The following is a 22,868-nucleotide window of genomic DNA, read 5'->3' on the forward strand; positions in this document are numbered from 1 at the left end:
GATCGTCAGCATGACGTTACTGGCTTTAGCAGATTGCTGACAGTCACACAGAGACTTTAGCTTCAAAGAGAAAACAGGTATGTTTATAAGACTATGAAAGGCCCAAGTCTTGAGTGTACATGGTTGCACAGGGTCAGTGTAGTTACCTGACAGAGGCTTGTCTGGTGAAAGTTTTGCTCTGCTGCAGCAGCAGCTCCAGTTGGGTCTCCTCCAGACTGAGGGGTTTCCTGGTCTTCTCCAGCGTCTTACTCTCCTTCTTCACAGACAACCCTCCACTCTCCACCTGGTAGCTGGAAGAGGACCAGAAGGGTTCAGTGACAGGGCAAAATAGATCAACCAAAACACACATCAATCTTAAGCCACTGATGTATGAGGGGCTAAAAAAAGAGAGAACATATCTATTTTCTAAAAACGCACCATTTGTATTTAGACTTGACAATTGTCGAACCACGAAGTATCGAATATGAATATTACGTAATGAAGCACTGCTTTCCAAACATGGCGTCTAGCCTAATTCCTTCAGAGGGCTGCCTTAAATACACACCATTAAGATGCATATGAATATTTCAGCCACTGGGATAAAACAAGTTGTGAAATGAGAGGAAAAAGGTCTTTATGATGAGTGGAAAAGGTGACCTGCCTTATCGTATCAGTCAAAATGGTGTTGCACACTGACAGTCTGTAAGGTGCTAGCTAGTAAACCACAGCTTTCTGGTAAATACAGCAAAGCGAGGCGTTTGGCGACTAACTTCCTGTAGGCAAATCATATGGGTGATTCTCATGAAACCAGTTTCAAAGAAGCACTATGCTCCAATCCCTCCGCCATTTTCTGGTTGCTAAAATTCTAATAGTTCGCCTCATTACAGTTTGTAACAAAACAAGCAACTATAGTGTAGATAATTATTGTACCATCTAAACCACTGCAAAAAAATATTTTCCATAACCAAGAATATTGTATTTTCAGTTGGTGTGCAGAATAGAAAGTACAAGACCCAAAAACAAAACTTTACAACGGGGAGCATAGAAATAGCACAGACATACTGCATCTTAGACTGGCTTCCAATGAGAATGACAGATCTAAAGTTATATATTGAGGCGTTTCACTATGGCAGTAGTAAATTGAGTTAGAAAACCCATGATGCATCTGCCAACAATCAAATATCACTCTGAAGACTAAGATGCCTAGTTTATGGCACATTGTCTTGTTTTAAATACATTTTACAGATTTTTTTTTACAAACATTGGCACCCAAAATTCTCATTACCGAAATATGTCATGATTAAATGGTTGGATAATTTTATACAATTTTACTTTAGAGAAAAAAAAACTAAACAATAGGTTGCTGTAGTTTGTCCATGAATCAGATAAAAAAAAAAAAAAATAAATTAATAGTAGTTTACATTAAAACTAATAAGTAAAATGCATCTGTGGACATTTCTAATTACCGTAACACTTTTTCAAGTTACTGTAACAAAATACAATATTTAAAAGTTATTCACCCATGATGCATCAAATCTAGGAGTCGTCATCCTCACAAGTTCATTTTAATTTCTTGACTTATAGGCCTTCATAATTAGGTTCTTAGTCTCTAATACCCCCTTTACCTTCTCATTACCAAAATGACTAAAAAGTACATTTAAAAAAAAATAACTTACCAACATGGAGGCATGAATGGGCTTTAGTGATCGGGTCAATTGTTAGCTGATTCATAATGGCCATCTATTATTTGCATATTGAAGGGCCTCATTGCCAAAAAAACATTTTTAGGTCAGTTTTGGCAAGTAGAACCTTAATCTTGGTAACGATATTAAGCTAATCCTTATTTTTTTATTATTTCACCTTTATTTAACCATGTAGGCCAGTTGCGAACAAGTTCTCATTTACAACTGCGACCTGGCCAAGATAAAGCAAAGCAGTGTGACAAAAAACAGAGTTACACAGTCAATAACATAATAGAAAAATCTATATACAGTGTAAGGAGGTAAGGCAATAAATAGGCCATTGTAGCGAAGTAATTACAATTTAGCAAATTAACACTGGAGTGATAGATGTGCAGATGCTGATGTGCAAGTAGAAATACTTATGGGCAAAAGAGCATAAAAATAAATATGGGAATGAGGTAGATAGTTGGATGGGCTGTGTACAGCTGCAGCGATCGGTAAGCTGCTCAGACAGCCGATGCTTAAAGTTAGTGAGGGAGACATAAGCCTCCAACTTCAGCAATTGTTGCAATTCGTTCCAGTCATTGGCAGCAGAGAACTGGAAGGAAAGGCGGCCAAAGGTGTTGGCTTTGGGGACGACCAGTGAAATATACCTGCTGGAGAGCATGCTACGGGTGGGTGTTGTTATGGTGACCAGTGAGCTGAGATAAGGCGGAGCTTTACCTAGCATAGACTTATAGATGACCTGGAGCCAGTGGGTCTGGCGACGAATATGTAACGAGGGTCAGCCGACGAGAGCATACAGGTCGCAGTGGTGGGTGGTATATGGGGCTTTGGTGACAAAAAAACAGATGACACTGATAGCAAATTGGATGTAGTCTGTGTAGTGTTGGAGGCTATTTTGTAAATGACATCGCCGAAGTCGAGGATCGGTAAGATAGTAAGTTTTACGAGGATATGTTTGGCAGCGTGAGTGAAGGAGCCTTTGTTGCGAAATAGGAAGCCGATTCTAAATTTCATTTTGGATTGGAGATGCTTAATATGAGTCTGGAAGGAGAGTTTACAGTCTAGCCAGATGACACCAGGGTATTTGTAGTTGTCCACATATTCTAAGTCAGAACCGTCCAGAGTAGTGATGCTAGTCGGGCGGGTAGCAATCGGTTGAAGAGCATGCATTTAGTTTTACTAGCATTTAAGAGCAGTTGGAGGCCACGGAAGGAGTGTTGTATGGCATTGCAGCTCGTTTGGAGGTTTATTAACACAGTGTCCAAAGGGCCAGCTGTATCCAGAATGGTGTCGTCTGCGTAGAGGTGGATCAAGGAATCACCCGCAGCAAGAGCGACATCGTTGATATATACAGAGAAAAGAGGTATAATTAATTACTAGGACCACTGCTTACACCCATTGTATAGAGTTTTTTTGTAAAACAGTTATTTGATTAAGTAGGGGTTGTCAAGAAATATGGGTGTATAAATCCCATGTACAGTGGGTATCATAAGTATTCACCTCACTTAAATGTTCACATTTTGTTGCGTTACGAAGTGGGATTGAAATGGATTTGTGACTTTCTGTCATTGATGTAGACAAAACAGGCTACGCCATAATGTCAAAGGGAAAAGAAAATTCAACAAATGTTTACAAATTAATACAAATAGTAAGTATTCACATACTATTATTTATTCACTAAATTAGTTCAGGAGTAAAATGTGGCAAATCACATAATAAGTTACATGTAATCACTGTGTGAAATAAGGGTTGGCATGATTTTTAATGACTACCCCTTCATCTTTCCCCCATACATACTACATAAACTCAGAAAAAAGAGAAACGTCCCTTTTTCAGGACTGTCTTTCAAAGATCATTCGTAAAAATCCAAATAACTTCACAGATCTTCATTGTAAAGGGTTTAAACACTGTTTCCCATGCTGGTTCAATGAACCATAAACAATTAAATGAACATGCACCTGTGGAACGGTCGTTAAGAAACTAACAGCTTACAGACAGTAGGCAATTAAGGTCACAGTTATGAAAACCTAGGACACTAAAGAGGCCTTTCTACTGACTCTGAAAAACACCAAAAGAAAAAAGCCCAGGGTCCCTGCTCATCTGCATGAATGTGCCTTAGGCATGCTGCAAGGAGGCATGAGGACTGCAGATGTGGCCAGGGCAATAAATTGCAATGTCTGTACTGTGAGACGCCTAAGACAGTGCTACAGGGAGACAGGACGGACAGCTGATCGTTCTCGCAGTGGCAGACCACGTAACAACAACTGCACAGGATCGGTACATCCGAACATTACACCTGCGGGACAGGTACAGGATGGCAACAACTGCCCGAGTTACACCAGGAACACACAATCCCTCCATCAGTGCTCAGACTGTCCGCAATAGTCCAGCCTCTCTCAGCCTGAGGGTTTGTAGGCTTGTTTTAAGGCAGGTCCTCACCGGTAACAATGTTGCCTATGGGCACAAACCCATCGTCGCTGGACCAGACAGGACTGGTAAAAAAGTAGTCTTCACTGACAAGTCGCGGTTTTGTCTCACCAGGGGTGATGGTCGGGTTCGCGTTTATCGCCAAAGGAATGAGCGTTACACCAAGGCCTGTACTCTGGAGCGGGATCGACGTGGAGGGTCTGTCATGGTCTGGGGCGGTGTGTCACAGCATCATCGGACTGAGCTTGTTGTCATTGCAGGAAATTTCAACGCTGTGCGTTACAGGGAAAACATCCTCCTCCCTCATGTGGTACCCTTCCTGCAGGCTCATCCTGACATGACCCTCCAGCATGACAATGCCACCAACCATACTGCTCATTCTGTGCGTGATTTCCTGCAAGACAGGAATGTCAGTGTTCTGCCATGGCCAGCGAAGAGCCCAGATCTCAATCCCATTGAGCATGTCTGGGACCTGTTGGATCGGAGGGTGAGGGCCAGGGCCATTCCCCCTAGAAATGTCCGGGAACTTGCAGGTGCCTTGGTGGAAGTGGGGTAACATCCCACAGCAAGAACTGGCAAATCTGGTGCAGTCCATGAGGAGGAGATGCACTGCAGTACTTAATGCAGCTGGTGGCCACAACAGATACTGACTGTTACTTTTGATTTTACCCCCCCTTTTGTTCAGGGACACGTTATTCAATTTCTGTTCGTCACATGTCTGTGGAACTTGTTCAGTTTATGTCTCAGTTGTTATGAATCTTGATATGTTCATACAAATAATTACACGTTAAGTTTGCTGAAAATAAACGCAGTTGACAGTGAGAGGACGTTTCTTTTTTGCTGAGTTTACATACGTCAGGTCCCTCAGTCAAGTGTTGAAGCACAGATTCAACTACAAAAGACCAAGGAGCTTTTCAAACGCCTCAAAGAAGGGCAGTGATTGGTAGATGGGTAACAATAACAAATCAGATATATATATATATATATATATATATATATATATATATATATATATATATATATATATATATATATATATATATATATATATATATATATATATATATATATATATATATATATATATATATATATATATATAGGCATGGTCAGGCTGTGGATGATGATTTAAACAACCCAGACACAAAAATAGTATTCTGAATTGTTCTGGACAGAAAGGAAATTGCTCAGAGATGTCACCATGAGGTCATTAGTGATTTTAAAACAGCTACAGAGTTCCTAGGCTGTGATGGGAGAAAGATTAAATCAACATTGTAGTTACTCCACAATAAATGACCTAAATGACAGTTTGAAAACAACACAAATATTCTAGTATGCAACAAGGCACTAAAGTTATATTGCAAGAAAACACACCAAAGGCATAAACCTTTTGCCCTAAATGCAAAGCCTGATGCTTGGGGCAAATCCAACATCACAGAGTAACTGCCTCCTTATTTTCAAGCATGGTGGTGGCTGCATCATGTTATGGGTATGCTTGACGCATAAGGATAAAATTAAACGAGATGGAGCTAAGCACAGGTAAAAAAAACAACTGCTTCAGTCGCTTTCCACCAGACACTGGAAACAAATTCACCTTTCAGCAGGACAATAGCCTACAACAAGAGTTGCTTACCAATAAGCCAATGAATGATCCTGAGTGGCCAAGTTAAATTTGCTTAAATCTGCTTAAATCTAAGTCAAAACTATGGCAAAACTTCAAAACTTGTGGCCATGACCTCCAACACCTTGGGGGTCATGTATTCACCTTGCCCATAATTATAAAAATGGGCAAATATTGCACCATCCAGGTGTGCAAACCTGTTAAGAGACTCACCCAAGACTACTCAGATGCAATTACTGCCAAAAGGTGTTTCTAACATGTGTTGACTCAACAAAAAAAAGCCCTTCCCGTAACTGGGGCGGCAGGTAGCCTAGTGGTTAGAGCGTTGGACTAGTAACCGAAAGGTTGCAAGATCAAATCCCCGAGCTGACAAGGTAAAAACCTGTCGTTCTGCCCCTGAACAAGGCAGTTAACCCACTGTTCCCCAGTAGGCTGTCATTGAAAATAACAATTTGTTCTTAACTGACTCGCCTAGTTAAATAAAGGCAACAAAGGAAAGGGGGGGTCAATACATACCAACCAGTAACTTCATATTTTCTTGCGGTAATGAGATAAATTAACTCCATTCATTTCATTTTAAATCTATTCGTTTTCAGTGTTCAGGCTTTTTCCATTAGGTGAGCAATGTAAAAAAATGCGAATGATAATTTTTGCAGATATTGTGGTAAAATGCATATTATCTGATCAATAAACATAATTATTATTAAAATAGACAAATACAGATCCTAACCTTAGCAACCCAAGAGGAAACATACATTTCTTTGTCAAGTGCCAGTTGTGAGAATCACCCATATGACTGCAGTAAACATCTTCAAATCAATTCCATTTCAAAATGTTACTCAAGCCCAAGTCGAATCCAATAAAGGCAATCATAGGACAGAGTTCATATTTTTTTTTCAAAGGACAAAAATAAAACAAATCTCAATGGATTTAGGCTACAAACACAGACGAAGATCAACGTAACATGACAAAACAGGTCTCAACCTGAATAGTGAATGTCTGTGCAGAAGTCCAAATAATTTGCCTGAAAAGAATTATACAACCAAATTAGTAAACTGCCGTCTAAAGTCTTACCCGTTCAGACGCAGTCTCCCAGATGAGCGAAGACTCATATACCTATTCATAGCAAGACCTTATCTGAATAAAAACACAATTCAATCCATAATGTGCCGTCAGTCAAAACAAAACAACAGTTGAAGAAAAGGAGGACCTAAAAGTTTTCACTGCTGCAATGGAATGTTTTTTTCCTGAGTGACTTCTGAACCAGTTCAGTCTGGCCATATCCTTCAAGTGAAAGCAGTTGTTCTATTACCTAAAGGATGTGGCTTTGTGTTGAAATGGTGTGACACTTCGTAGTGGGTGACGTAAGCCTAAGGGCCCACGCCTACTGCACTTAGTGGCGCAATGCACAGGTGGGGACATGTAAAAAAAATATAAAAAAAAAAATAAAAAAAAAATAATAATAATAATTTAAAAAAAGCCCTTCCCGTAATCTAAAAAAGTTCCACTAGCTCAGAGTGAAAATGAATGAACTACTGATCATTTTTCATATAGGCTAGCCTGTGGCTCTTGTTTAGCTTGAAGACATCTAGTTTAGGGAAAGTCTGAGAAACCCAGGGAGGTGTGTGAGGTCTTTACGGATCTACCTGTACCCGAATACCCAATCCGGACCCGAGCAGGTCCAAATCAAGAATTCTAAGTAGTGTCACGGATCTGGGTCGGATCTGATAGTCACGGGTCTGTGTAATTTTAACTGAAGTGTATAGATCCGAACACTACTGCTGCAGTAGAGCCAGATACATTATCATTTATGCTGCTGCTCTTGCTTTTCGTGAGAAAGGAGCGTGTAGTTTGTTGAGCAAAAAAGTTGGTCTGATGAGTTTACTCAGTCATCACCCCCACATTACAATATGTCATTTCCTTGAAAGGCATTTAATAATATTTCTACGATGTCCGCCCACACTAGATACACACGCAACTCTTAATCCTGCCAAGTGAGTCCCGTTTAGAAAACCGGTAACACATTAACCGTTGGTGACAGACATGGCATACCAGCATTGTCTACTCTAGACCTGCACTGGTTCCTTCAGGACATACATCCTTAGCTACATGACATACATGAGCGGTCACGAATTAAGCAATAAGGCCCGAGGAGGTGCGGTATATGGCCAATATACCACGACTAAGGGCTGTTCTTAAGCATCACGGAGTGCCTGGACACAGCCCTTGGCTGTGGTATATTGGTCATATATCACAAACCCCGAGGAGCCTTATTGCTATTATAAACTGGTTACCAACGTAATTAGATCAGTAAAACTACCTGTGGTATACCATGGCTTCCAGCCAAATCAGAATTCAGGGCCTGTACCACCTAGTGTATAAATTGCCAATATGCCTCTCACTAATGTATGAACTGCCAATTATACCACAGGAACACAGCACTTTCAAAACCCATTAGGCCTAGGCTATATCAGATAGCAATAAGGTGTTGTATAAGGTGTTGTATAAAACACAAGTCACAGACAAATTACAAAATTGTAGTTGACTGGAAAACTAATTACATCATGCACCATGTGACAGTTATATCACCAGCTGACATGATCAGCTCTGTAGAAGGCAAACAATGACCAGCAAAACCTCCCAAATAGTAAAACCCTTTACACTGTTACAGGAACACAGGTTAAACACGTTATGGTTTCCCTTTAGGCTTACAGTCTAGGTATAAAACAGAGAGCAGGATTCCCCAACTAGCAGCCAGCGGGCCCAATTTGGTTTCATTTGCCCCGCCCCCCCCCCCCCAATGTTTTCTGAGCAAATACTTATTTTAAAATTGTTGGACATAAGACAAAAAAAAACACCAGTGATTTTTGGAAGTCTGTTCAAGTATTATCATGCATTATAGACACACATGACCGTATACAAATGTAAGCAAGGTTTGAAACTATTATGTTTTAGTCAGGCTTCTTGCGGTCAATTTGCAGTCTACAAATGATTTGTAATTATGTTCCCCCCCCCGACCATCTGCTCAAGAAAACACAAACAAAATAGGCCAGCGGCCGAATCCAGTCAATGATCGCTGGTATAGGGCATGTTAAGTAGAGGCATTACAGTGGAAAAAAAATACATTAACATTTCCACCTCATTGAGGAATGTCTGACAACTAGATCATGCCTGTCATTGCGTTTTTCTATAAACAAAAATGAGGAAGATGAGAGAATCTGATACCACAGACGGGACCTGTTCTACAGAAGACAGGACACATGGGCCAGGTCTCAAAGCAAACATGGGGATGGAATATGCATGCTTTAAACGGTTGAACTCTCAGATCCTGCCACGTAACATACGTGAGCTTATTTGGAGTGTTGGCTGGCAGCCAGTCACACAGTACTGCTGGCTACACTGTTATGGAGGCCTTCCAAAACAATAGATTTGCTGCCTGTCTGCTAAGTTTGAGACGAGAATCCACCGTACTGTAGCCTACTTGTAACATGTGGTCAGTGAGGTCCAAAAATCACAGAATACAATTACAAAAAAAAATAATAATAATGCAGCCAATGAAATGCAAGGGAATAACAAAGTCAAGCAACCAATTTGTTGCATGCTAGAAGATGTATAAGGGAAATTGTAGTCTATTAAAGTAATTCACATTTGTCATACAACAGTGTTTCCCCCCATAGAGGACATCATAGAAACTACGTTGGTTTAGCAGCAGCACATCAACTAGCTTGTAATCCTGGAAGTGTAGCCAACCCGCTGTATGCCCCAAGGAATACACCAGCAGATCACTTGAGGCCAATAGGCTGTGATCTAGAGATGGTTCCACTCCCTCTGGTACTGGACTCCAACATGGAGGCCATGACTAATCCTGGGCCACGGTTCAGCAATCAAACGTTGTTGAACGTCGCAGATAGAAGTGCCATGATTTAGAGCTGATGCTATTCCTTATTCTACACGTCAGAGGCATGTTTGTTCTACATAGCCTATTTCTATCTGAAATTTTCAAACCGTTGCGTCCTGCTGAACACACTGCTGGTTGGAGTCAAGGAAGCCGTGTGGCTAAATCCACAGTCGACACTGAGGGAGAAAAGTCATACTCACGTAAAATGGAAAAGCATTGACGGCATTCACTCACACTTAGGCTACACCCTGATCAGTCTATAATATGAAAAGGCAGTGAATAGGCTGTGACAGGTGAAGAGGATAAACGAGCCCTACCTCGCCCCATTCCCTGCACGACGACAGTCTGCAGCATCCTGGTCATACCACTGGCTGTTTCCTCTTTCCATGATCAGCCAAGCTTGTCCTAAACCACCTTTTCTTCAGCTGCTACAGAGAGAGAGCGCCCGCTAGTCCGAGCGCAAGCAGTGTGTGTGTGTGTGAGAAAAAAAGAGTGTACTTTTTGCTCTCTGGTCTGGACCTGGGAGCAACTGCAGGTAGTCAGGGTGTAAAGGTCTATCTTTTACAGCTGCAGTTCAAAACAACATGGAAGGGTAGGAAGAGAAGCAGCACACAGAGAGACAGAGAGAGAGAGTGGGGGATGAAAAAAAAACAAGAGGGTTGGATTCCAAGCCACACTGACCCCGCTCAGATTGTGTCACCTGGCGTTACCTTGGAAACAGCCGACATTGGGAAGGGCGTGAGGTGTGGAAATAACACCAGCCTCTATTCTCACCACAGCATGAAAATGGCTTCAAATGACACAGAGTCACTGAAATGGCAGTCAAATTCAAAATGACTCAAGGGATGGTGCTACAAAGCAACCAGTACAATGAGCAAGGAATCAAAATACACATGGACAATGGTGCCTGTTAAAAAAAAGGACACCTTTCAGAGGCATGAGTTCAAATTAAGCCCGTAGGTGGAGCCACATTTTAGTAGGCCTTCAGGTTGAATGCACTTTTCTTTTTTTACACTTTTCTAATGTTGGTGGGGGTAAGAAAAAAAACCATTGGCATCTGTGTTTTCAGGAGGACACAAGGAGAGGTAGCCACTTGGGACTGAGGCTATAACTTAGCGACTCATTCTCACACTTAGATGTTAGTGCAATCAGCTAACGCTAGCTGATCCCAGAGACTTCTAGTCATTGCGCCAATGCTAGTTAGCAAATTGGTCCAGAAACTACCTTCAAAAATGTAGAGACATAAATTGTATTCATCAGTTAAATCGGACTCTGGGTAAGTACAAAAAAAGGCAGATATCTCTCACTTTCCCTTTAACCGTAAGTCTGACCCAAGGATTGTCATGCTTAACACCTCCTGGACAGACAGAGATTCCACAACATAAATGGCCAGCAAGTCTTAAACTAGCCCCTTACAGTAAATCCTCTTATATGTGCCATTTAGCAGATGTTTTCATCCAAAGCGACTTATTCATGCATACATTTTACATAAAGGTGGTCACGGGAAACGAACCCACTACCTTGACGTTGCAAGCACCATGCTCTACCAACTGAGCTACAGAGGACCACTTAACATAGACTCCTATAACAGGCCTTTACTGAGGAAGAGACATATGCAAAAAGGTTACTTTTCTAGCATGTGTAGTTCACATGACTGACATTTTAGCATAATGAAGAGAGTTGTCAAGAGTCTCATTGGTGGACAACAAAGAAGCAGATTGGCCTATCAGCTGATGAGCTCTTCCTCATCAGGGCAATTCAATGACATTTGAAATTGAAAAGGACTTCACACTTGCATGTCAAAATGCCAATTGTTTGCTTTGGCAACGAGAAAAACTAAAATATGGTTTAAACTCCTAGTCAACTCTGTACTTTAAGGCTGCAATGTAAGCAAGGTGGCTACTGACCACTTCGCTGCTGAAAAAATGAATAAATAACACTGTCTAGTTCATTAGGCCAAGTGGAAAAACGATTTTACCTGTGCACACATTGTACAAGCTTGGACCAACAGCACCCCCCATCCCTATCCACTTGATTTCTGCCTTCATTTGTCCGCTTCAGTTTAAATCACCGGGTATGATAATGCATTGGCTGCGATGGTCACACACACGGAGGTGAGAGGGCTTATCGCAGAACAGCTCTTACCATTGCTATTCCCAGCCATTATACATGGGGTTATGTACGGGACAGGCAGGGCATCCCAGAATGTAGCACTAACATTTTGAAGCTGAGTCATTCTCGTGTGCTCTGCTGCGTAGTACAGTCATATCTGACTAAGATCATAAAATGGTGTCAAATTATTCAACCTCGTCACATATACAACAGGCGACATTATTTCACAGAAAATAAATGTTCCTTAAGATTTGTCGGAGTTGAGTGATGAAAAGTACCTAACAGTTACTGCTCTCATATCTTCACTGAGCAGAGCAGCCCAAGCGGAGCCGTTGCTATGGATACCCAGACTCAGTTCGCCATGAGCAGAGCGCATGCAGAACGAACTGTGCACAGGGTGCGAGTGAGAGAGGAACAGCTAATTCATTTATCCTCACAGAGGAAGTTATTTCTGATTTCGGCAGGGCCGGGCCTTACATTTGATAGAAGCAATTGAGCCTGGGTAGGGTCTGAATGTCGCAGGCATGGGTAAGGCTCAGTCTTAAAATTCATGCCCGTGCAGGGCTCTAACCTAAAACACACTTCCGGGTATCAAACGAAACACCAGGCCTCCCAATAGAAGCGGGCTTTGAGATGTGTGGGGAATGACAAAGAATAATTTATTAATATCAGTTTGTACAGACTATGTGCAGATGGGAAGCCTGTTACAGATCTGGTAGTACACTATCCTCATTGAGGTGGTATACAATATCTCCTCATGTCAGCGAAAGCAACTGCATTGCATAAGCTAAAGGGTGGACTAGATAGGTTCCTCTGTTTACCACATCAAGGGTGGGGAGGCATTTCAGAGGAGCAAAAGTTGTCCCACGACTCTGAATGGTGGTGCTCAAGAGCTTTGACAGATGTGGTGGTCCTCAGAACAGGAAGAAAAATGTCCAGTCAGGTGAACTGCTGATTTTCTATTGTCCAATCATATTGGTTGCAGCCAAACACAAAGACCAGGTGACAAAAGATGGGCTCTCCTGAACTTGCTAAAATAAATTGTTTTACAGTGCACTGATTAAAAGTAAGGGAAAGTACAAATTCCAAAGCTTTCACACATGGACTAACCATACATAAATATTTTGTACAACTAACTAAGGTTATTAACAGAACAATCCAAAACCATTTTTTTGTTCAGCCTAATCTAAGTGCCACAAGGGCAAACAGCACAGTTCAATTCAAGCAAATATGCCAAATCTACTTTACATCCCAGTATTGAGCAAGAGCAAAACAGTCAACTAATCAAGTGATGTGAACTGAGGCCTGCGAGGGTTCAGGGAGGGTGCAGCTTTACTCTGCAGCAGACTGGTCCAACAGGACAAGGCAGGGTGCCAAACAACGTGCAGCGCGCCGTCAGGCCCAGCAGAACAGTGTGATTGGGAGTGTCATACCACCCATGGGCTCTTGCCACTTCCTCCATGTTCAGCCAATGCAGACAGAAGGCAATTCTTCCAGCAGAGCCTCACGATAGTCACACCACCAAGCAGGAAACTCCCACCTGGCTCTCACACCATGCAAGTACAAAAATGAGTATATCAAGACCTCAAGAGTTAGGCTTAGCCTTAAATAACAATAATTCAAAGGTTTGGTTAAGTCCCCTTAGTCTGGTAATGTAGGCCTCCCCTGCCCCTGGTTGTGAGCCACCTAACCACCCCCAGGTTCCTATTGGCTCATTCTTCCCCCCTGTAACTGTGCCCCAGGTCATTGCTGTAAATGAGAATGTCTTCTCAGTCAACTTACCTGGTAAAATAAAAAGCACCTTCAAGGAGCCAGATGGACACCTGGGGAGAATTTAAATTACATTTCCTTAATTGCTCATGTCTTCTCTCCTTGCCTCCTACTCAAAACCCATTGGATGAGAAGGTCACAGGGGCAGGACCGCAGACTAGAGGTCGACCGATTATGATTTTGCAACACCGATACCGATTATTGGAGGACCGAGGGGAAAAAACTTGATACCGATTAAAATCGGCCGATTTTTATTTATTTATTTGTAATAATGACAATTACAACAATACTGAATGAACACTTATTTTAACTTAATATAATACATCAATAAAATCAATTTAGCCTCAAATAAATAATGAAACATGTTCAATTTGGTTTAAATAATGCAAAAACAAAAGTGTTGGAGAAGAAAGTAAAAGTGCATTGTGTGCCACGTAAAAAAGCTAACGTTTAAGTTCCTTGCTCAGAACATGAGAACATATGAAAGCTGGTGGTTCCTTTTAACATGAGTCTTCAATATTCCCAGGTAAGAAGTTTTAGGTTGTAGTTATTATAGGAATTATAGGACTATTTCTCTCTATACGATTTGTATTTCATATACCTTTGACTATTGGATGTTCTTATAGGTACTTCAGTATTGCCAGTGTAACAGTATAGCTTCCGTCCCTCTCCTCGTTCCTACCTGGGCTTGAACCAGGAACACATCGACAACAGCCACCCTCGAAGCAGCATTACCCATGTAGAGCAAGGGAAACAACTACTCCAAGTCTCAGAGCGAGTGACGTTTGAAACGCTATTAGCGCGCACCCGCTAACTAGCTAGCCATTTCACATCGGTTACACCAGCCTCATCTTGGGAGTTGATAGGCTTGAAGTCATAAACAGCGCAATGCTTGAAGCACAGCGAAGAGCTGCTGGCAAAACAAAAGTGCTGTTTTGAATGAATGCGTACAAGCCTGCTGGTGCCTAACACCGCTCAGTCAGACTGCTCTATCAAATCATAGACTTGATTATAACATAACACACAGAAATACGAGCCTTAGGTCATTAATATGGTAGAATCTGGAAACTATCACGTTTATTCTTTCAGTGAAATACGGAACCGTTCCGTATTTTACCTAACAGGTGGCATCCCTAAATCTAAATATTCCTGTTACATTGCACAACCTTCAATGTTATGTCATAATTACATAAAATTCTGGCAAATTAGTTAGCAAAGAGCCAGGCAGCCCAAACTGTTGCATATACCCTGATTCTGCGTACAATGAACGGAAGAGAAGTGACACAATTTCACCTGGTTAATATTGCCTGCTAACCTGGATATCTTTTAGCTAAATATGCAGGTTTAAAAATATATACTTCTGTGTATTGATTTTAAGAAAGGCATTGATGTTTATGGTTAGGTACAGTCGTGCAACGATTGTGCTTTTTCGCAAATGCGCTTTTGTTAAATCATCCCCCGTTTGGCGAAGTTGGCTGTCTTTGTTAGGAACAAATAGTCTTCACACAGTTCGCAACGAGCCAGGCGGCCCAAACTGCTGCATATCCTGACTCTGTTGCAAGAGGTGACACATTTTCCCTAGTTAAAAGAAATTCATGTTAGCAGGCAATATTAACTAAATATGCAGGTTTAAAAATATATACTTGTGTATTGATTTTAAGAAAGACATTGATGTTTATGGTTAGGTACAAGTTGGAGCAACGAGAGTCCTTTTTCGCGAATGCGCACCGCATCGATTATATGCAACGCATATAATCGATGTGTAGTTAACTAGTGATTGTGTAGTTAACTATGTGGAGTTAACTAGTGATTATGATTGATTGTTTTTTTATAAGATAAATGTAATGCTAGCTAGCAACTTACCTTGGCTTCTTACTGCATTCGCGCAACAGGCAGACTCCTCGTGGAATGCAATGTAAAGCAGGTGGTTAGAGCATTGGACTAGTTAACCGTAAGGTTGCAAGCTTGAATCCCCAAGCTGACAAGGTCAAAATCTGTCGTTCTGCCCCTGAACAAGGCAGTTAACCCACTGTTCCTAGGCCGTCATTGAAAATAAGAATGTGTTCTTAACTGACTTGCCTGGTTAAAAATATATATTAATAATAATACAAAATATTTAAATAAATAAATAAAAATAAAATAATAATGCAAATCGGTGGCCAAAAATACCGATTTTCAAGTTTTCATAACATCGGCCCTAATTAAATCGGCCATTCCGATTAATCGGTCGACCTCTACCACACCCCTCCTTGAGAGGGAGGCGAGAGGAAACCCAATTAAAATTCTCCCCTGGACTGCAGCCCGTCCCTGTCGATTCCCAGCTTCAACGTAGGACTATTTGAACTTCAAAACTACGCATCCTCCATTAGACAAGTACACATTGTTATAACTGTACACTCGAGGACCTGAGCGATTACCCCCACCAATGTCACTTTCACATACCAGTAACAGTGAAAGAGATCGCCTAGAGGGTCAGGGATAATAGGAAATCTAATTGTTTTCCAGAGGACTGAGGATGGAAAGTAACAGGATTTCTATTGTATGGGGCTTAAACGGTGATATGTTACAGCCAAGATATAATGACCCATGGGGACTAAAAATGATGCGTTTCCATTGACGATTTACCCTAAAGACTGACTTTTCTGTTTATATTTACACGGACCGGCAACCGCGTCTCATGGCTCCGGCAGACATGCCCTGAATTGGGGCCAAGCCTCCGGATACTTTAACTGTCACTTACATAAATGGCTAACTGAACTTTGACACCTTGTCACAAAGAAACTGTCTTGAATGATGCAGAGATTGTTGATTCTGATAGTCTGTAGTGGCACACTGCGGATGAAAACAATAACACTAGAGCTGACATTAACATCAAAACCCCGGTGACACACTGATGTGGGGCTAAGTCTCAATGGAAAATACAACATGTCTCCTGTGTGTCCCCTGCTGTGACATCGATCCATACAGTCTCTAGTTATTCTCAGAGCAGGATCATCACCGTCATCAGCAGGAGAAATAAATAGTGGAGTCATTCTGATCCACATAGAGGTGCAGGAGGACGATGAGGTGATTGTGTTTTCCTCTGCGAGAGAGGCAATGAGATTTAGAACCTGAGCATTGGAAGATGCAATAACAGAACAATGTAAGCTGTCCATTTTCCTAAAACACTCAACACATACCCCTTCTGTTAACAGTGGTGAAAAGTTAATATTATGGGCCTGTTTTGAATGTAAAGAAACTCACTTTCCTTGACTGTAGGCTTGCGTAATTTGTGAGTTTGGCTAGTTAGGGTGTCAATGATAATATGAAGGCCTGAGTGTAAAAAGTATTCATTCCACTGCGACCTAATTAAAGCATAACATCCAACACTAGCTATATTTATACAGCACAGCCAGCCATTTTTAAATCAGGAAGCTCTATGCATCAAAATACACGAGTTTTACGCGTGCCTTAGGTCCAGCTGTTTGCTCAACGAACGTTGACACTCCAAACAGCTGACGAGCATTTATTTGTGAGACAGTAAATATGATTACCTTTGAAAATGTGTTCAATAACAACTTTAGTTACATAGCTAGCTATGTCACCTAGGATGTAACTAACTAGCAAGGCTTGGCCTCATAACAAGCCAGTTAAATATCGCACAGGGCTGTAACGTTATATGCACCGCTTGACGAACATAAACGACTTGTGCAACAATAGTAATAACTATATAAAACAATTCAGTGCACATGCTTAATGCAATGATACAAATATCTAGTTACGTTACATTGAACTCAAAACGTTGATATTAGCTAGCTAAGTTCGTTTTTTTATAAGAAGCGGATAGCCAGCTAACGTTAGTCAAGTTAGCATCTGTTTGTTTGCACATCCACCCATTGGTACAGAGCGCTAAAGCTAGGCTAGCGGTTTCCGTAGAACAGTTAGTTAGCTAGCTAGCTAGCTATCCTTACCTTTCTTTCATGAAGTGCTTGATTCTGACGATTGCATTTTCATCCATTTTCCTCAGGAAGGTTTTCAATCGATCTGTCTTGTTTTCAAGCATTTTTCTTCCAACCGGTGTTCGACTCCAAACACCGCTCCACCAGAGCTGTTTCACGCGTGTTTTTCTCCCACTCCAGCTGTGACCATACATTACATTAGCTTAAATCGGACCAAGCCAATCGACCAATGGGAGAGGAGGAAAGTTATATATATAAAAAAAACAAAAAAAATGTCGTGGCAAACGAATTTTCCAATCAGTTCGCAGTACTTGTCTCTTCGTCTCCGCCCATTGCCTTTTATTGGACACAAAACCCGCGTCATTGTGCTATCAAAACGACAACGTGTGACCAAGAGATTGTACCTACAATTTGAAAGCATTTGAATCTTTCTTTATTTGTGGGGCTTAGTAGGCCAGTCTACTTCAATGATCTATTCTATGGTCATTTCAGTGAGTTCATATTTTAAATATATAATCTCTAGCGAAGAGAAGTGTGTGTGTGTGTGTTACAGGTATTAATTAGCCTGTTGTATGACAAATATTATATAGAGTTATGAACCTGGTTCAATCACCACCGCAGCAGGTCGTTTTTTTAATGTATAAATTCCTTAAATATTCAAGGACGTGCCTGCCCTATGGTATATTATGCACAACCTATGTTGAGTGGCTTCTGTTTGTACATCGGTGGACGTTTTTATTATTTTATTTATTTAACTAGTGCATGTTGGTGGACGTTAATAAATCCTAGCTTTTTAAAAGCATCTGCTTATGGTATTGTTGCGTTTCAACATGACATCCTCTAAAACAGTGGCTCCAAAAGGAATTACGTTATGCCCAAAAAAAGAGGTAGGCTAAAAGCAGAGTCAGCTGCATCAAGTCTAAATAGCGAATACATTTAAATCAACTAAAATTTGTTAAACAAGACTGCAGTGGCATTCAGGAAGTATGTTGGTGCCTTTTGTTTTACACCATAGGACTGTGGCCAGTGACCACTGTCTGTCACCCTTCCCCCCCATTTCCTGTGAGGCAGAAACTGCAGCACCAAATGGCCATGATCACACCGCTTTTTTTAAATCCATGGCATTTGGTTATAGTGTTCCCTGAAAATGCACATTACTTGCCATTTCACCCTAATTTTCAAAGAACGTTGAGTCATTAATATGTTGGAAATCCTCAAGACGTTTCACAAAAAAAAAGATGACTCATCGGCAGTGGTACTTTTTGGGAGAAGTAGAATAGGATTTTTTTACATTTATTTTAAAGGCCCTCATGACAGACCAGCTCATATGACTACAGTATATGTTGGAACCGCCACTTCAGATAAGGAAACCGAGGAGGCACTGTAATGCCACAGCAAACACGAAGCCCTTTTCTTTATTGAAAAACGATTGCAGAGTGCAGTATATCAATATACAGCAAGTACTGCGTCCAAACTAATAAAAACATTTATTTCAGTAATTTTGCAGTGTAACTGCAGTTATTCTGCAGTTACTGCGTCCAAAATACTGCAGTTTCAAAACTGAAATCTGTTTTTGTATGGGATACATCCCAAAATCCGCCTGACTAGGAAGATAAAGAGGGTGCTTATGTAACAGTATAGCTTCTGTCCCTCTCCTTGCCCCAACCTGGGCTTGAACCAGGGACCCTCTGCACACATCAACAACTGACACCCCGCGAAGCATCGTGCCACAAAAGCCACAGCCCTTGCAGAGCAAGGGGAACAACTACTTCAGGTCTCAGAGCGAGTGACGTCACCCAATTGAAACGCTATTAGCGCGCACCACCGCTAACTAACTAGCCATTTCACATCAGTTACACTCACCCCCCCCCCCTTTTCCGCAGCAACCAGTGATCCGGGTCACGGCACCAATGTAACAGTATAGCTTCTGTCCCTCTCCTCGCCCCAACCTGGGCTTGAACCAGGGACCCTCTGCACACATCAACAACTGACACCCCGCGAAGCATCATTACCCATCGCACCACAAAAGCCGCAGCCCTTGCAGAGCAAGGGGAACAACTACTTCAGGTCTCAGAGCGAGTGACGTCACCCGATTGAAACGCAATTAGCGCGCACCACTGCTAACTAACTAGCCATTTCACATTGGTTACACTTAAAGTAGAGGATTAGGAAACAAAGTTTATTAAAGAGTGGCAGGTAGCCTAGTGGTTAGAGCGTTGGGCCAGTAAAGGTTGCTGGATTGAATCCCCGAGCTGACAAGGTAAAAATCTGTCGTTCTGCCCCTGAACAAGGCACTGTTCCTGGGTAGGCCGTCATTGTAAATAATAATTTGTCTTTAACTGACTTGCCTAGTTAAATAAAAAAAAAGCTGGGAGAGGTTGATGGCTTAGAATTCCGCTCCGAATTTCTGCTTACTTCTCGAAAAAAATGTTGTGTGCTTGAACATCCCCCCCCCCCCAAAAAACGAAGTTCAAAACAAACAAAAACGTCATAAAAATCGTCAGAATATATGCACGAACTCTTCCGACCTGTTTCGACTGAAACCTTTATGGAGTTGGGAGAGGTTGATGGCGATACATTGATGATATTTTGAAAAGGAAATGCAGATCAGCTTTCATAATAATATGGGTGTGGTGGTCATTTTTCCTAATTTCTCTGTGGAGTCGGTTTTAATGAAGCATGAGGATGGATTGTACTTTTTAAAATTAGATTTATATTCTTTTTCAGTGTTTTGTGGCTTACACTGAAAGAGCATTTGATAGTTAAATAAATGTTAAATTAAATAAATAAATATCTTTCCTACAGCCAGACCATAGTTCATCCCAGGCATTGGATCGCCCACACAGGAACACAGAGGAACTTAAGTTCACAACCAGATAGAATTAGAATAGATTAATAGCTTGAATAAAATATTTCCATTTATTGTAAACATTTAAAGGAGCTAAACATTGGGAACTATCTACAAAAAATGTCAGTGCCTATAAATGATTGATATTAATAAATCCTTTCAGCCCTGTCTTTATTTATTCTGTTCATCTATCAATATTGACCATATGACTCATAAAAATGATATATGGTTTTATTGACATAGCCTATGGCAAACATTGGCCTGTTCAAATATTATTCACTACCTCAAAAGAAGGAGGAAATATCATGGGGACTTAAGAGAAGACCAAGAGTTTATTGGAAGGAAGAACACAAGAAGTATATTTAATTTGTGGCATATGATGCAAACGTAAGAAGATATCCCATGTGTATACATTTCACAGATGTTCCAAAAAATGTGGTCTCTCAGTTTTTTTTTTCTTCTTCAAGGAAAAGTGAAAGACGTTCTTTGGTTAGAGAACATTATATCATATGTTGTAAAAAGGGTATGTTTTGTCAGAACATTCCTCATTATCATTCTCTTTGAGTAATAGCCTTGTGATAAGAGACACCTTGGCTTTTAAAGACACAGCGAAGCCACAGCAGCTGCAGAATTACAGGTTCAGCATGACTACAACACTGTACACACGCAGCCTGAGGAAAAAGACACTACAAGTAGTCGCTCACCAAGATGATCTAAGCAGGAATATGTTTCAAGTTACGTACATCCCAGTCTAAATGTAACATATCGTAATGCAAAAGAACAACTGGATGACTTAAATAGAACATTGTTACAAGACAAGCAAAACACAGAAGTATAGTATATACTGTATATCATGGTTAAATAGTGCATTCTTCTTGACACACAATTGCTTTTCATATCAATGTTTTCATCATCAGTGTGTGTCTCTCAATTCAAGAGCATGCAGCTATGGTACAAGTACAAGTACAGTATCATCAACAAGAGCAAGAGTAATTTGCTGGTATTTCCATATCCAAGAGGGAGATAAAAGACCTTTGTGTCTTGAGAAAAGCCCAGACCTGTCAGGGATCACGGGACATATTCTTGCTCCTAAACCAACTTATATAAATGTTTATTCACATTTTAAAAGAAGGCAAATAAATTAATTAGATACACCACTAATGCTAAAAAAAAATATATATATATATACACTGAGTATACCAAACATTTCCTAATATTGAGACGCGCCCCCCTCCCTTTCCTTCAGAACAGTCTCAATTTGTCGAGGCATGGACTCTACAAGATGTTGAAAGCATTCCACAGGGATGCTGGCCCATGTTGACTCGAATGCTTCTCACAGTTGTATCAAGGTGGCTGGATGTCCTTTGGGTGGTGGACCATTCTTGATACACACAGGAAACTGTTGAGTGTGAAAAAACCAGCAGCGTTGCAGTTCTTGACAAAAACCGGTGTGCCTAGCCCCTACTACCATACCTCGTTCAAAGGCACTTAAATCTTTTGTCAAGCCCATTTACCCTCTTAGTGGTAAGCAAACACAATCCATGTCTCAATTGTCTCAAGGCTTAAAAATCCTTCTTTAACCCGTCTCCTCCCCTTCATCTGCACTATTTTAAGTGGATTTAACAAGTGACATCAATAAGGGATCATAAAGTCAGTGTATTTCCAGTGTGCTGTAGTGGTAACATTCGCCAATCACATGACCCCTTGAGAGGGTGGGTCGAGCCCCTCTTGGCCACTTCCTGTACACCTCTTGATATCTGCTTCTCTCTGTACTTCACAACTATCCGGTAATGTTTTACTTCTAGTTTCCTAAACCTAGGGAATGTCCTGTGCTTTAGGTAGTCTACATAATTTTGCAGGATTGGTCCACGGTTTTGTGAATAACATGATAAAACTGCAGACATACATATCAAAGCTAGGTCTTACTATGATCTATCGTTACATCACAATATATTTCTTAACTTCTAAATAGTTGTTGGCACACATTTCAGCATGGGGTCGAATTAAACAACCATTTATCAGGCTAAGTACTCTTCCTGTGTATCCGTGGGCTGGCTGTAGGGTTAAAAAGGCAGACAAGTTGAGGAGGATCCACCCTGACTTTACTAATTCTTCATTAATGAGGACTGGAGGGACTTTACTCTCAGTACAGAGTGTCTCCTTACCACTAACATCGGGACATTGTCTGTCTACCGACTCCAGGTGACACGTGATATCATGGATATGGTCAGAGTTTTTAGCCCCTACCACAAACGTACCATCCTTTTGGGCTCATGTGTGAGTCCCTTTACCTAGTGCCCAGACAGACGCTAATGGTGTTATATGAGGTCTTTATAAAGGCAGCTTAACTGGTGTGATATGTTTGTTGTTCTCCCTATCTGCTCTCGGTCTCCGGTGTCACACATACGATAGCCCGCTTCTGGGTGTTGGGTTTCCACCTGGCCGAGCAGGCCTCCTTGGGCTGCCGTTACCTGGCTACTCTCATCACTAATTCAGCAGCACCTAGGGTCCCAACTCTCTCTCTGGCCAGCTAGGGCAGCATACACCAGGACTCACGGAGGACCACCAACGCAGAGCTGGGGCCGAT

General features: G+C 41.3%; 1 protein-coding gene across 6 annotated transcripts in view; it reads right to left on the minus strand.

Moving 5' to 3' along the window:
* The window catches only part of LOC115151535 (GRAM domain-containing protein 2B), a 28,953-nt gene extending 11,285 nt beyond the window's left edge, over positions 1–17,668 (minus strand). The window contains exons 1-2 of one of the 6 annotated variants that reach the window (XR_003867319.1): positions 17,446–17,666; positions 147–290 (exon numbers count right to left, since the gene is read on the minus strand). Coding sequence is in view for 5 of the 6 variants with exons in the window: in XM_029695554.1 (XP_029551414.1) it covers positions 147–290; positions 17,446–17,627 (326 nt within the window). In the remaining variant the exon portion in view is untranslated. Of the gene's footprint in view, positions 1–146; positions 291–6,789; positions 7,132–9,930; positions 10,112–17,445 lie in introns of those variants that run through there. The other 5 variants (XM_029695554.1, XM_029695552.1, XM_029695553.1 and 2 more) reach the window with 5 other exon arrangements.
* Between the last annotated feature and the right edge of the window lie 5,200 nt (positions 17,669–22,868).

Source organism: Salmo trutta, chromosome 17, assembly GCF_901001165.1.
Source record: "Salmo trutta chromosome 17, fSalTru1.1, whole genome shotgun sequence".
Taxonomy (NCBI): Eukaryota; Metazoa; Chordata; class Actinopteri; order Salmoniformes; family Salmonidae; genus Salmo; species Salmo trutta.